Genomic DNA, 15,379 nt, shown 5'->3' with positions numbered 1-15,379 from the left:
TTCATAAACTAATTTCGAGAGGATCACGTGCTTATGATTTATCACGTCCAGTCTCGCATTTGCTAATCACTAATCTTCCAATCATATGAGCCCTAAGGCACCATAAATAGTCTAAGTTTCCAGTTCACTTTATCTTCGTTTGGAAGACCGCTCAGCCTCAGACTGTGCTCCAGCTATCCAATTATAGCCGCTCATCTCCAAAACAGCAACTTCTACAAACAAATCCAGCATTTATTCATCATCATCACCATCATTATCATCCGCAACTGCTACCGCTATCTTCTATTCCCTCCAACAATCAATATCTCCAACAAAACAAGCCATCATGAACAACGAGAACCTCAACGAGCAAGCTAACAACCAGCCAGACCTTCTCAACTCTCCCTCCGAAAACCAACCTCTCCCCGCTCCGCCTGGCTCTCAACCCGAACCCGAGGCCGTCACAAGAGGCCGACGCATGACACGCTCCACCGCTACCAGGTCCCGTCAAAACTTATCACCAACGCAATCCACTCCAAGGCAACAAATCTCTTCACCTACCTCATCTTATATCTCCGCAACCTCCTCAGTCATCCATCCAAGTAGAATCACCGTATCAGAAATCAGGAACAAGCTCGCCATCCTCGGAATCAACGCTCCCAAAAATCTCAAAAAACCGGAACTCCTTAAACTTTACAAAAACGCAACATCGGACTCCCTTCCCTCTGCAAGTCCTCCTCCAAGATCAGCCGCTCAGGAAAATCCGATTCGATTCACTCCATACCCGCAAGCCTCCCGTTCACAACCAGGAAAGAAGAAGTCAAAACAAAAACACACAGCAAGCCACTCCCACGCAAGATCGCAACACCAGGAAACCCAGCCGCCTCCGATGACGTCACTCATTCTCCCACAGCAGGACTCCATTCAAGAGAACCCAGCCTCTCTCCCTCTCCCTCTAACTCTTTCTACCCCCTTCTCCTGGCCCCCCGCCCCCTCTAGCTCTCTCATTAGCCCTCATCTCCCTTCTACCTCCAATGCTCAGTTTCATCCTGCTATTTCTGCTCCCCCTGCTCTTCCTCCAAATCAATCCTCTTCTTTCCCCCCCCCCTCCTCTTCCGCTCCCCCCCCTCCCTCCCAAAACCTGCCTTTTGCATCTCAAAATCCTCCAATCAATATTCCATCTTTTTCTTCTTCACTTCCCCTCGCTCACTCTAACTCTAACCCTACCTGCTCCTTTTCTATTCCTAATCAAGTTTCTTCTACACGCCCCCCTTTCACTCTGTCATCTGCCACGCCCCTCCCACCGCCGAATAACGCTCTAGCTATGGAACCTCCACCCATCTCTAATTCAGCCCGCAACCTAATCCTCTCAGGTGCGGATATTGACCTCATTTCACTCCTCTCACCTATAGCACCCCCTGCGGCAGAACGCCAGGTTGATTGCGGCGAATTTTCAGTATCCCTCAAATCTTCAGTTAATAATCAGTCCCGCACCCTAACCTTAGCCGAATTTTGCATAGCCTTTTCAAGATTCACCGACACAATTTGTTCAGTATATCCCCATAGGAGACGCGAGCTTAACGATTACATGGCAATTATTGCCGAGCTCGCGTTATCCTATGGGGGCACCCACTTTTTCACTTACCACAAGCTATTCTCCGCTAAATGCGCTCTGCGCGTTACCCAGTGGAATCAGTGTCCCTACTGGGGGGCTTTGGACACTGAGCTCCACAACAGGGTATTTTTGGGTTGCCGCAATCTAACCTGTGCTGTCTGTCGCTCCTGTCTGCACCCCACTACCTCCTGTCCTTTAGTTAACCCTCTTCCTGATCCAACTCAACCTCCTTCTAAATCTACCAGCTACGTTCCTAACCCTTCCAGTCGTAACATTCCTTCTATTTTTTCTATCCCTAATAAACCCTCTCTTCCTAGCCGCGACATCTGCCAAAACTTCAACTTGGGTAGATGTCATAGAATGCCATGCCGATACCTTCACCTGTGCTCCTACTGCGGCGGCGCCCACGCTAAGATAATCTGCCAAATCCTAAGAGCTAATAATAAAAAATCAAAAAATTATTTGTCGACTCCTGTGAATATTTCTAACCTTGCTCGGGAACTAAAGTCTCACCCTGACACTAACTTTTCTGATTTTCTCATTGCAGGTCTAACCCACGGATTCCACCCAGGTGTTGCAGCTCTCCCTTCTCTTAATTTAATCTGTCCCAACCTGCAGTCTGCGACCTCCGAACCCGAAACAGTCGATTATCTTATTAAAAAAGAAATCGACAACAAATTTATGATCGGACCTTTTAAGGCTCCTCCATTCAATATTTCACGCATTAGCCCTATTGGTGTCGCAACACGAAAATTTTCCGGCAAAAAACGCCTCATAGTCGACCTTTCGTCCCCACACAATTCCTCTTTCCCTAGCATTAACAGCACGATTCCACTAGAAGAATATACGCTCAACTATCACGACATTGATCAAGCAATCTCTCTCATTAAGATAGCCGGCCACAACGCCTGGCTAGCCAAAGTAGACATCTCTTCTGCCTTTAAAATCATGCCAATCCACCCAGACTTCTGGCACCTTTTTGGCATTTATTGGCGCAACCAATTCTATTTTGCAGTCCGACTAACCTTCGGATGCAAAAGCAGCCCAAAAATATTTGACATGATGTCAGAAGCATTATGCTGGATTCTATCCAATAATTACGGAATTCCATACCTCATCCACCTTCTAGACGATTTTCTCATTATTTCTCCCCCGTCATCTCCTCCAGCCAAACACCTAGCGATCACCCAACAAGTTTTCGCTGATCTCGGAATTCCTCTAGCAGAGGAAAAAACTTCAGGTCCCAGTACTTCAATCGAATTTCTGGGCATTAATCTAGACTCGCACAAATTTCAAGCATCCCTTCCCAAAGAGAAGATCGATCGGATCATTTCTCTATCCCAAATCTTCCTCGAAAAACAGATGTGCACAAAACGAGAACTCCTATCAATTCTCGGCCATCTAAATTTCGCTATGCGCATCATTCCACAGGGCCGCCCCTTTATTTCACACCTCCTTCAACTATCCACCACAGTTCAAGGTTTAGAAGAAATAATTATTCTCTCTAAACCAAGTCGCGACGAACTCTGCTTATGGATCTCTTTCCTTAAGCAATGGAACGGCTGTTCCTTTTTCTATAGCGACTTAACAACTTCCCCCATCGACATTAACCTATACACAGATGCTGCCCCCTCTATGGGTTTCGGCGGCTACTACAAAGGACACTGGTTTGCCTCAACATGGCCACCCCAATTCAATTCCATTCCAAAAGACCAATGTTCTTCAGCCCTATTCGAACTCTACCCCATTGTCGCAGCAGCCATCCTGTGGGGGGACGAATGGTCTACTTTTAGCATTCTCATTCACTGCGATAACGAAGCCACAGTGCATTGCATCAACAAAAGGCGCTCCCACTCCCAAGCACTTATGCCATTTTTAAGACGCCTTATCTGGATTTCTGCTAAAAAACAATTTATCTTGATTGCTGAACATGTACCTGGTTGCAAAAACCAAATTGCTGACTCTCTCTCTCGCTTCTCTCTACAGAAATTCTGGCAACTGGCCCCGGAAGCAGACCCTCACCCAACGCCTGTACCTCCGTATTCAGAAACGATATTGCCATAAACCACCCACTTCATAATCTTCACCAAACTTCTCTATCTCTCATCCTGCAAGCAATAGCTCCTAGAACCCTCAATGCATACCTCACAGCATGGAATTCGTTCAAACAATTCCATATTATACACCAACTTCCTTTTCCTGATTTTTCTCTCCTCTCTATCACTTCCTTTATATCCCACCTTCACACCGCAAATCATCTACAAGCCAGTTCAATAAAGAGCTACCTTAGCGGGATCCAGTTCTTTCACAAATTAATCCATGGGTCTCCTTCCGACGCCATCACAAATTCGCAAACCTCCCTTCTTATCAAGGGTATTCAGAAAAACCACCCCACCAGCCCTGATGCCAGACAACCCATCACACTCAAAATCCTTACCTCATGCATCTACACCCTTCGCAAAGGGTATATTTCCTCCCATACAGCCCGCACCTTAGATGCTATGTTTAATCTAGCATTTTTCGGGTTTCTTAGATGTTCCGAATTAACAGTTACATCTAAATTTAACCCTCTACTCCACCCCACTATCTCAGATCTAGCTTTGCAAGATAAGGAAACCATCTCTTTCCTTATCAAACAAAGCAAAACAGATCAAACCCAGAAAGGACACTCTATCCTCATTTTCGACATACCTTCTCCTACTCGCCCATTCCAAACCCTCCTAGCCTATCTTAATCTAAGAAAATCTCAAGAAGCTAACCCTATGGCCCCGCTTTTTACTGACGACGCTAACCGTCCAGTTTCTCGATTCTGGTTCCAAAAACACCTTAAAGAAATTCTTCGCCTATCAGGTTTTTCCCCAGAGCCTTTTTCCAGCCACTCATTCAGGATTGGCGCAGCCACTACAGCAGCCTCTAACGGGCTCTCACACAATCAGATCCAGACCCTTGGTCGCTGGTCTTCTGAAGCTTTTAAATCTTACATACGCCTCAGTAAATACCACCTCAAAGAAGCACAAAAGGCTCTAACCAACCCCCAAGCAACTTCCCACAAGGCTCCAACTCACAAATAGAGCCTCAATTCTCGCTAGAGTCATCCTAACCAAACTCAGCAGAAGCCTAATCGTCCAACAATGGCACCCCTACAGGTTTTGCCAAGGACGCCCCTAATAGCCATTACAGTCAGCATTCCAGCAACCTCAATTTGTTATTCAAACTCGGACTTCCACGAGGTCGCTCCGAGCTCCAACTCTCGCAAGAGTTATACAAATCCTCTCTTCCACTCACAGATATCTATGTTTTCCTATCTACACCCTACCCTCAAGCTCTAACCTCCTTAGAGGTCGCTCTAACCTCCGCAGAGGTCACTCCTATCTACACCCTTCCCTCAAGCTCAAACCTCCGCAGAGGTTACTCCTATCTACACCCTACCCTCAAGCTCAAACCTCCGCAGAGGTCACTCCTATCTACACCCTACCTTCAAGCTCAAACCTCCGCAGAGGTCGCTCCTATCTACACCCTACCCTCAAGCTCAAACCTCCGCAGAGGTCACTCCTATCTACATCCTACCTTCAAGCCCAAACCTCCGCAGAGGTCGCTCCTATCTACTCCCTACCCTCAAGCTCTAACCTCCGCAGAGGTCACTCCTATCTACACCCTATCCTCAAGCTCAAACCTCCGCAGAGGTCACTCCTATCTACACCCTACTTTCAAGCTCAAACCTCCGCAGAGGTCGCTCCTATCTACTCCCTACCCTCAAGCTCTAACCTCCGCAGAGGTCACTCCTATCTACACCCTATCCTCAAGCTCAAACCTCCGCAGAGGTCACTCCTATCTATACCCTACCTTCAAACTCAAACCTCCGCAGAGGTCGCTCCTATCTACACCCTACCTTCAAGCTCAAACCTCCGCAGAGGTCACTCCTATCTATACCCTACCTTCAAGCTTAAACCTCCGCAGAGGTCGCTCCTATCTACACCCTACCTCCAAGCTCAAACCTCCGCAGAGGTCACTCCTATCTATACCCTACCTTCAAGCTCAAACCTCCGCAGAGGTCGCTCCTATCTACACCCTACCTTCAAGCTCAAACCTCCGCAGAGGTCACTCCTATCTATACCCTACCTTCAAGCTCAAACCTCCGCAGAGGTCGCTCCTATCTACTCCCTACCCTCAAGCTCTAACCTCCGCAGAGGTCACTCCTATCTACACCCTACCCTCAAGCTCTAACCTCCGCAGAGGCCGCTCTAAACTCAAACTCTCATCTTTCGTAAGAGCTACTCTCCTCCACTCTCTGCTCCATACCTTCACTCTACTCTGGCCCCCGCAGGGGTCACTTAGAGCTCCAACTCCTACAAGATTCTCTCAAAGTTCTCTTTCACTGCTTCAAACCACCTATTCTCCCCTTCTTCTTAACCCCGAAAACCATGACCCCCGCAGGGGTTCCTTCAAACTCTAACTCCAGCAAGAGTTATTAGAATCCTCTTTTCACCCTTATTAATCCTATCTAATTAATGCCCATGCATTTAACCTCTTTTCTTCTACTATATCCAGCAGCCGGATATAGCTCTAAATTTCCTGCCTTTTGGGGGGTTTTTTCTTCGAATACGCGGCTGCTGTCCCGAGCGATTAATTCTGCATTTTGGGGAGTTCTGAGATCCACCGAGCTCGGGCTCCCTTCTTGCTCTGCCAACGGGAGGAAGCCCCGGGCTCGAGGAGCCCTTGAGCTCGGGGCTCTCTCCCGGGACAGCATGCCAAATAAGCTTTGTAAATCATCAGCTAAGTGTGAACTCTTGAAGTGAAGTTTATTCATAAACTAATTTCGAGAGGATCACGTGCTTATGATTTATCACGTCCAGTCTCGCATTTGCTAATCACTAATCTTCCAATCATATGAGCCCTAAGGCACCATAAATAGTCTAAGTTTCCAGTTCACTTTATCTTCGTTTGGAAGAAACCCCCCTCCTCCCCTATTCTCCTCCTTTACCTGTAATTGGGCGGCACGGCGGTCCAGTGGTTAGCACTGTGAACCACACAGCAAGAATACTGCCGGTCCTAGTTCGATAGGACCGGTGAGTGTTTCTGTGGGGAGTCTGTATGTCCTTCCCGTGTCCGCGTGGGTTTTCCCCGGGCTCTCCGGTTTCCTCCCACCATCCAAAGACATTCAACATACTTAACAATCAAGCTGGTCTAATTCCTTACGTTCCCTTAGCTACAGCGGCAGGGGAGTTCTGAGATCCACCGAGCTCGGGCTCCCTTCTTGCTCTGCCAACGGGAGGAAGCCCCGGGCTCGAGGAGCCCTTGAGCTCGGGGCTCTCTCCCGGGACAGCATGCCAAATAAGCTTTGTAAATCATCAGCTAAGTGTGAACTCTTGAATTAATTAAAATCTTTTTGGAGCTCTCTCTCTCTCTCTCTCTCTCTCTCTCTCTCTCTCTCTTTTCGCTGGCTCTTTTGGTCAGATTAAATGATTTATAAAATGAAACGTACCAAATAAACAGTTGATATCAGAATGCTTACCAAGCTGCAATCACTGTATGTCTGTGGAGTATTTTACAACAGCCTAAAACACATCTCAGCCAATCAGAATCAAGGACTGGAACAATTTGATTTATTATTACCCAGGGCGTGGTATTCTGAGCATGACATTTTGACTGCTAGATATAAATACATTTTGCATTATTGAAATCTTATTAAGCAAGACATTATCTTATTTACTAAAACAAACTAAGAAGCTAACATTAAATGTAATTAATAATTACATAACCAGTGCTTGAGCAACAGTTGGGGTCTGTCTGCCTTATTTTTTTCAAAAACATGAAACAAAATGAAAATATGTGACCACTGAGTGGGAAAATTTTAATTAACTACAGTAAATGTTACAGAAATTCCCTTTCTTTAACACCTTTATTTATAACATGAATATACAATTAATGAATGTATGAATGAAGGAGTGAATGAATGAATGAAATGTCAAAAAGGTGAAACAAACACACACACACACACACACACACACACACATACACCCACACACACACACACACACTGGAGTCTCAGATTGGCCACCTACGAGATAAATGTGGCCATCACATTTATTATATGTAGGCTACTGTTCTAGAGTCAGCCGGTAAACATGTGCCAGGGTTGTGGATCATTCACCGTGGTGACCCCTGATGAAGAGCTGAATATGCAGAGAGGTGAGTGACTTGGACTACAATTGAATTACTTCACAAAAATAACTCACTGTTTGCAAGCATTGAAAACTCCACCTGCTGGCGACACCTGCTGGCCAAAACTGTGTACATGCGACCAAAGCTCAAACCCAAACGTGTATATTAAGCTCTTACAAACGTTTTATTGAAGATATTTTCTTTTAAATACAATTAACTATAGAATAACCGTCACACCACAGAATAAAAGAGGCTAATGGCGGCATTAAAGAATTACACTAACTCTAATTGTGAGTAGAGCAACAGAATGCATGTCTTCTATTCAATTTATCAACTTATGTATAGCTTAACTATTATTAGTTGTAGTATTTTTTTTTATTTTATTATTGTATTTCCTTAAAGTATGTTATTAGCTTCAGATGTTTTTGCAGTCAGGTAGGTTTTTTTCTGTAAATGTTCAGGAATGTTTTTGTTTTTGATTTTTTTTTTCTTTTGAAAATAAATACGCACAACATGCTTTTAAAATGAATATACATTTATTTTAATGCACTTTATGCTAAACATTACAAGAAGTATACAATGTATTCATATAAACTAATTTAAAAGCATATATTGTGTTAATGACTACTTTAGCTATATAACTACACATACTGTAGTAATGTAGATTCCCCCGCGCCGTCGTCATGGTTATTTTAGAACGTTCAGATAAATTGGAGTGTTCTACTTTTTACATCATACCGAGTCGTCGAATGATCGTAAGTACATTTCACACAGTGCTTTTCACATTTTACGTAAATAAATCTGTTTTTTTCTGTTAAAAATGTTTAATATTTTAGAAAACATACAGTTTTTTGCTCAAATATTGAATTATAGCCGCTTTTCCGCTGTCCGGTTTTGGTTAAAGATGTATGGCAGACCAAAAACCCTGGCGGTGACCGGAGGTATAGGTCTTTACAGACCGGGCAGTTGAAAAGCAGCTATTGTTTTTAGACTAACGTTACACGCAGTGAAATACACATTCACAATGCTATACAGTGGGTGTTTTGTGCGGGTATGAAAGTAACATTATTAATAAAAACATAATTAACAAAACTAAATGTTTATTGTGGTAACTAACTCTGTCAAGACCAGATGTTATTTTGTATCAATGTAGAACAACTCCAATACTGTTACTTAAAGTTGGACATTGTTTCTTTTAACTTCATAGGCATGGACGAACAGGGGTGGGTCAGAAGTAACACAATATTTGCTAGATTTACTGGCTTAATCTGTTTAATTGAAATATATTTGACAATGACCTTGTTAATGTTAACTGCAAACATATTTAGTCCTTTATTTTTGCAAAAAAAACATTTAAACTGCATTGTCATTGTGAATTTTAGTTCCGTCAATATTTCTAAATCATTCCAACAATGCAAAATGTTAACATTTTCTACAATTTATTCAATATAGTCAGTATTATTTGCAATATGCATTAACTCTTTAAAACATCTGAATCCAAACACTGCGAGCTCTAATGTAGAAGTGAAAAATAAGGTTTGTCTATTAAATAACAGTGTTTTACATTCGTCCCCACAGAAACTCTTGCCCTTTAATCCTGATTTACATTTAAACTGAAGAAAACTCAGATATTTTATACTTAAGGATGTGCTATTGCACTAAATAACCTGTAGATTGATCATTATTGTGACACATGATATCAGAAACACAACTTGTAATGAGGAAAAAAGAACCGATATAATATTTCTGCATTTAAAAGCTGAAATTGGGACCTAACCGCAGGACACTTTCCTACAATCTGCTGATATTTGGCAGACCCATCAAGGGTTGTGCTGTTATAGCCTAGAAAGCAAATGTTGTCAGGGTTTTCCCATGTTACTTTCATCCCTGCTCTCCCCTAATGCTGTAATTTGCATTACATTACTGTGTGTTTTGGTTATTTTAAGGGAATACAAAACTGTTCAGAAGCATTTTATTATTTACTAATCTCATCTCTTTGTTTTACAGTGCTTTACAGTGTGTTTGCCATCATCATCAGTGTCTATCGATCTTCTACTTCTTCTGTTTCGTCATTGCGTTTGTCACCAGCATGTCGACCATTGATTTTAACCATCTTTCCAACTTGATTCCTGCCTCTCTGTCACCTGAGTGCGCAGAAGAGCTCGCCACGGCCCTCTCCACCGGCCGTTGGTGGGCTATCATGGAGGTTTTACACCCCATCGATGAAGAGCGTCAGTTTGACTTCACTTCAGTTCACCAGAGTCAAACTGTGGAGGTAACTTACAAAAAATTAAATATTAATGAAATGAAAAAGCTAAATCAAGTTAACCTTAAGTCAAATTAACTTATAATATGTTAAACTGACTTAAAATATGTCTGATTCTTCAACAGGACGCGTCTTCTGCGTCTGGTCCAGCAGAGACAGCAGATGCGTCCTCCGTCCCTGAGGCCTCAGATGAGCTTGCCACTGCCCTCGCTGCAGGGGCTATCATAGAGGTTGAGCACCCTATTGAGGCGCCTCAGGTTGACATCTCCTCAGTGCCGTTTTTGGAGGCACCAGAAACATCACCAGGAGCTTCTGTGCCTGAGAACGGGGAACCCACCACATCCCCAGTGCTCAAGAGCCAGATAGAGTCGCCTGGAGCTCCCGTATATGCCGAGTCTGACACCCCGGGCTCTCTTTTTTTCGGAAATCAAAACCCCACGCCTGCTGAGCCAGCTTTGGCCCCACCTGTCTCTTCTGTAAGTCACTACTGCCTCTCGCTTTCACTTATCTTCAGAATATTCATAAAAGGAAGCTTTAAACTGGGCTATTAAGTTCTCAATATTCATTTAATCTGTTTGTTTCTTCGATAGGACAACAGAGACGTGTTTCAGATGGTTTCAGCGGAACCTAAAGATTATAAAAGATTTCGAAGAGTTTCGAGGTGTCGCCGGTCTTCAACTCTGCTGAAGATAAGGGAGGCATGGGTAAGTTCCTGCTTTCTTTTAGTTATGCTCAGTGTTACTGGGTGGAGATTTTAGTCTACACAGTAGTGAACATTTGAAAATTGAGATTTGTTCAATAGTTTTAGAACAACCACTCCGCACTGAGTATACTAATATCTGCAGCCACCATTTAAAAGCTCACATATCAACACATGATTTATCCAGGACCTGCTTAATTCATAGACTTCACATGTAGAAGTTTAAATTGACAGATCTTCAGGTTGTCTGTTCAGAGTAACATGACTTTGTCTTTGTCTTCAACAGCTTAAAGAATTTGCGAAACACATGCCTCTTCAGAACCAGCAGCATGTGGAGGCTGTAGCCAGTAGGGGACCAAATCGAATCCCTGAACCACAACCTGAGGAGCAGCCTGAAAGACCTCTGCAAAGAGATGTAAATGAATTAATCCATGAGATTCTGTCTAGTCTTCAGCCTGCTCGTCCTCCCAGAGAAATCAGAGAAACGGTTAGTTCCTGCTTTCTGTTTTAACCAGTTTTAGAAATAAAAATTAGTGTCGGGAAAAAGCCCTAAATGTGTTACTTTTAAAAGTAAGTCATGTGAAAAATATGTTGAATTTGCATTATTTTTAGATTGATATTTAGCTTAATATTGTCATATATTACATTCTTACATTCATACACTCAATGGTGTTACTTATAAATATGCTCAGATGTTCTCTTTAACCCTTGTGTATTGTTACTACCTTTCATTATGTTAGTGGCTGTTTTTGCCCCATTGACCTCCATTATAACGAGAGTTTTTGATTGTAAATCCTTGACATCATATAATCATTCAATACATTCATGATTGTTGGTGGTTTTCCTGGTTGAGAAAAGGAAACATCTGTAAATGATATTGTTGATCATTTGTTTGGCCTATTAACCGTTTAGATAGGCCTGTGCAAAAGAAATGGCTTTTATATTGAGTTCTATTGAGTATAACAACTCATATAGTGTGTGTGAGTGTGTGTGTGTGTGTGTGTGTGTGTGTGTGTGTGTGTGTGTGTATAAATACACTAGATAGAACTTTAATAGATTCAGTGTTAAATCATAGATTCCACATATAGAAGTTTGAGTTGACAGATCTTAAGGTTGTCTGTAAATCTGTTGAGCAACATGATTTTGTCTTTGTCTCTAACAGGATGAAGCATTTGTGAATCAGATGCCTCATCAGAACCAGCAGCATGTGGAGGCTGTAGCCAGTAGGGGACCAAATCGGATCCCTGAACCACAGCCTGAGGAGCAACCTGAAAGACCTCAGCAGAGAGATTTAATAATAAATGGAAGAGTCCGTGGGGTTCTGCGTGGTCTTCAGTCTGCTCGTCCTCTCAGAAGAATGAGAGAACAGGTTAGTCAGTCTTTACGCAGTCTTAGAATTAAAAAATGAGTCTACAATAAATTTGCTTTTCCAGGATTGTTCCCCAAAAAAGATCAAGCATCAATCTGCTTATCAGTGCTGGAAAAAAAGAAACTAAATGTGTTACTTAGTTATGTTTTAAAGTAAGTGATGTGAAAAATATGTTGTATTTGCATTATTTTTAGATTAAGATTAAAATGGTCATATATGACTTTTTAACCCAACATAATGCTTATAAATATGCTCAGATGTTCTCTTTAACTCTTGTGTATTGTTACCACCCTTTCATTATGTTAGTGGCTGTTTTTGCCCCATTGACCTCCATTATTACGACACTTTTTGATTGTAAAGCCTTGACATCATATAATCACATATTACTGATTGTTGGTGGCTTTCTCAGTTAAGAAGAGGAAATATTTTTACTGTTGATCATTAGTTTGCACTATTAACCCTTTAGATAGGCCTGTGCAAAAAACTGTGTCTGGCTTCTATGTTGAGTAAATCAACTCATAGTGTGCGTGCATTAATACTTACAGAGTTTTGGTAGATTCAGTGTTAAATCATAGATTCCACATGTAGTCGTTTGAGTTGACAGATCTTCAGGTTGTCTGTAAATCTGTTGAGCAACATGATTTTGTCTTTGTCTCTAACAGGATGAAGCATTTTTGAATCAGATGCCTCATCAGAACCAGCAGCATGTGGAGGCTGTAGCCAGTAGGGGACCAAATCGGATCCCTGAACCACAACCTGAGGAGCAGCAACAGAATGAACCTGAAAGACCTCAGCAGAGAGATTTAATAATAAATGGAAGAGTCCGAGGGGTTCTGCGTGGTCTTCAGTCTGCTCGTCCTCTCAGAAGAATGAGAGAACAGGTTAGTTTCTGCTTTCTGTTTTACTCTGTCTTAGAATTAAGAATTTGTCTACTCTTAATGGGCTTTTCCAGGATTGTTCCCCAAAAATTCCCTTAAAAAGGAACTAAATGTGTTACTTTTTAAAGTAAGTGATGTAAAAAATATGTTAAATCTGCATTATTTTTAGATTAAGATTAAAATGGTCATATATTACTTTTTTCTAATGCTGTTGCTTATAAATATGCTCAGATGTTCTCTTTAACTCTTGTGTATTGTTACTACCCTTTCATTATGTTAGTGGCTGTTTTTGCCCCATTGACCTCCATTATAATGACGCCTTGACATCATAAAATCATGCATTCTCGAATGTTGGTGGTTTTCCTGGTTGAGAAGAGGAAACATTTGTCATTTTTACTGTTGATCATTAGTTTACACTATTAACCCTTTAGAAAGGCCTGTGCAAAAAAAAGGTGTCTGGCGTTTATATGAAGTAATATGAAGTAAAACAAAAAATCATAGTGTGTGTGTATAAATACACTCACTTATAAAGTTTTGGTAGATTCCAGCCATTTGAGTTGACAGATCTTCAGGTTGTCTGTAAATCTGTTGAGCAACATGATTTTGTCTTTGTCTCTAACAGGATGAAGCATTTGTGAATCAGATGCCTCATCAGCACCAGCAGCATGTGGAGGCTGTAGCCAGTAGGGGACCAAATCAGATCCCTGAACCACAACCTGAGGAGCAACCTGAAAGACCTCAGCAGAGAGATTTAATAATAAATGGAAGAGTCCGAGGGGTTCTGCGTGGTCTTCAGTCTGCTCGTCCTCTCAGAAGAATGAGAGAACAGGTTAGTTCCTGCTTTCTGTTTTACCCAGAATTAAGAATTCGTCTACACTGAATGTGCTTTTCCAGAATTGTTCCCCAAAAGAAAGTTGTGGTCAAATTAAGAAATCAAAATCCCCCAGAGTGGATGAAAACGTCCTCAACAGCACACAAGGGTTAGAAGTGTTGTATCTGAAACTGACAGAAAGAGATGTTCATGATTATGTCTTTTCTTCAGCAGGACGACATTGTCAATCTCCAGAACCCTCCTCTCCGGCAACCTCGGCCTGGTCCACCGCCTACCTACATTCGCAGGACGGGGGTGGGCAGCATTGGAGATTTTGCACGCCATTGATGAGGAGCCTGAAAGATCAGCCTCAAAGATGAACAAATAAATCAATAAAGAGATTTTTAAACAGAGTTCTGGAACTATATTTATGCTTTAAAGAGCATCTCGTCAATGCCACAGCCTGCCTGAGTACTGTTACTGACCATGTCCATCCCTTTATCACCACAGTGTATGACCATCCGTGTGCATTTCCTCCAGTTTCCCCCACAGTCTAACGCTGTAGGTGAATTGAATAAACTAAATTGGCCGTAGTGAATGTGAGTGTATGAGTGTTTCTCAGTACTGGGTTGCAGCTGGAAGGGTATCCACGGTGTAAAACATATTGGAAAAATGACATTGCAATAATTTACTCTGCTGCGATATACAGTACAGTTAGGTTCATAAAGATTTGGAAATCAACACAATTCTAATACTGTTGGCTCTCTACACCAACACAATGGATTTGAAGTGAAACGAACAGGATGTGCTTTAACTACAGACTGTCAGCTTTAATTTGAGGGTATTTACATCCAAATCAGGTGAACGCTGTAGGAATTACATTTGTAAATATACGCCACATTCAGTCACTTAAATCACCTTTCTTCCCCATTCTGATGCTCGGTTTGAACTGCAGCAGATCGTCTTGATCATGTCTACATGCCTAAGTGCATTGAGTTGCTGCCATGCGATTGGCTGATTAGAAATTTGCATTAATGAGCAGTTGAACTGGTGTACCTAATAAAGTGGCCGGTGAGTGCAATCCGATTTGTCAGATTCAGAAATCTTATTAAGCCAAACATTATGGTATTTACTAAAATAAAGTAAGAAGCTAACATTAAATGTAATTAATAATTACATAACCAGTGCTTGAGCAACACTTGGGGTCTGCCGGGTATATTAAATAAATAAATAAATAAATACAGACATTAATCTCAATAAATTTTTTGTATACTGTCCATAACGATTTTTGTTCAGTTCTAAAAAATACACTATTCATTCAGTTGCATGTTTTATGCAGCAGATGCCAGCAGATGTATATATATTCCCAGGTTTTGCTGGCTGCAATCTCCGAACTTTCATTGCCAATCTTAAGCCCATTGATATGAGTTGCTTTGGTTCATATTGGAAGTTCTCCAGCCATTGCAGAGCCCGGGGGACCTGCAGACTAGAGCTGCGTCCCAAATCGCATACTTATGCACTATTTTACGCCATTTTGTAGTATAAATAGTGTAAGTAGTGTGTTCACATTGAAAACTCTCAAAATAATAAGTGCACTTT

The 15,379-nt window shown here is 42.0% G+C and overlaps 1 protein-coding gene across 4 annotated transcripts; it reads left to right on the top strand.

Moving 5' to 3' along the window:
• Positions 1-7,860: 7,860 nt before the first annotated feature.
• On the top strand, positions 7,861-14,193 carry LOC799523 (uncharacterized). 4 transcript variants are annotated; one of them, XM_073951977.1, is made up of 9 exons: positions 7,861-8,511; positions 9,764-10,031; positions 10,148-10,498; positions 10,613-10,726; positions 11,009-11,209; positions 11,885-12,091; positions 12,754-12,972; positions 13,592-13,798; positions 14,012-14,193. In XM_073951977.1, exons 2-9 carry the CDS (start codon positions 9,846-9,848, stop codon positions 14,126-14,128), a joined length of 1,602 nt encoding a protein of 533 aa, XP_073808078.1. In that variant the 5' UTR covers positions 7,861-8,511; positions 9,764-9,845; the 3' UTR covers positions 14,129-14,193. The 4 variants fall into 4 exon arrangements, with proteins under 4 accessions (XP_073808078.1, XP_073808080.1, XP_073808081.1 ...); XM_073951979.1 differs by having other exon boundaries at positions 8,442-8,511; positions 14,015-14,193; XM_073951980.1 differs by having other exon boundaries at positions 8,491-8,547; positions 14,015-14,193.
• Positions 14,194-15,379: the final 1,186 nt, after the last annotated feature.

This window comes from Danio rerio, chromosome 5 (assembly GCF_049306965.1).
Source record: "Danio rerio strain Tuebingen ecotype United States chromosome 5, GRCz12tu, whole genome shotgun sequence".
NCBI lineage: Eukaryota > Metazoa > Chordata > Actinopteri > Cypriniformes > Danionidae > Danio > Danio rerio.
The sequence above is the reverse complement of the archived record's forward strand: the minus strand, read 5'-3'. Positions and strand labels throughout refer to the sequence as shown.

Bases quoted from the DNA above. Each gene is read 5' to 3' on its own strand.
- LOC799523 (XM_073951977.1), top strand. From the start codon at position 9,846: ATGTCGACCATTGATTTTAACCATCTTTCCAACTTGATTCCTGCCTCT. The intron at 10,032-10,147 runs GTAACTTACAAA...ATTCTTCAACAG, and splicing joins ACCAGAGTCAAACTGTGGAG to GACGCGTCTTCTGCGTCTGG. The intron at 12,092-12,753 runs GTTAGTCAGTCT...TGTCTCTAACAG, and splicing joins TCAGAAGAATGAGAGAACAG to GATGAAGCATTTTTGAATCA.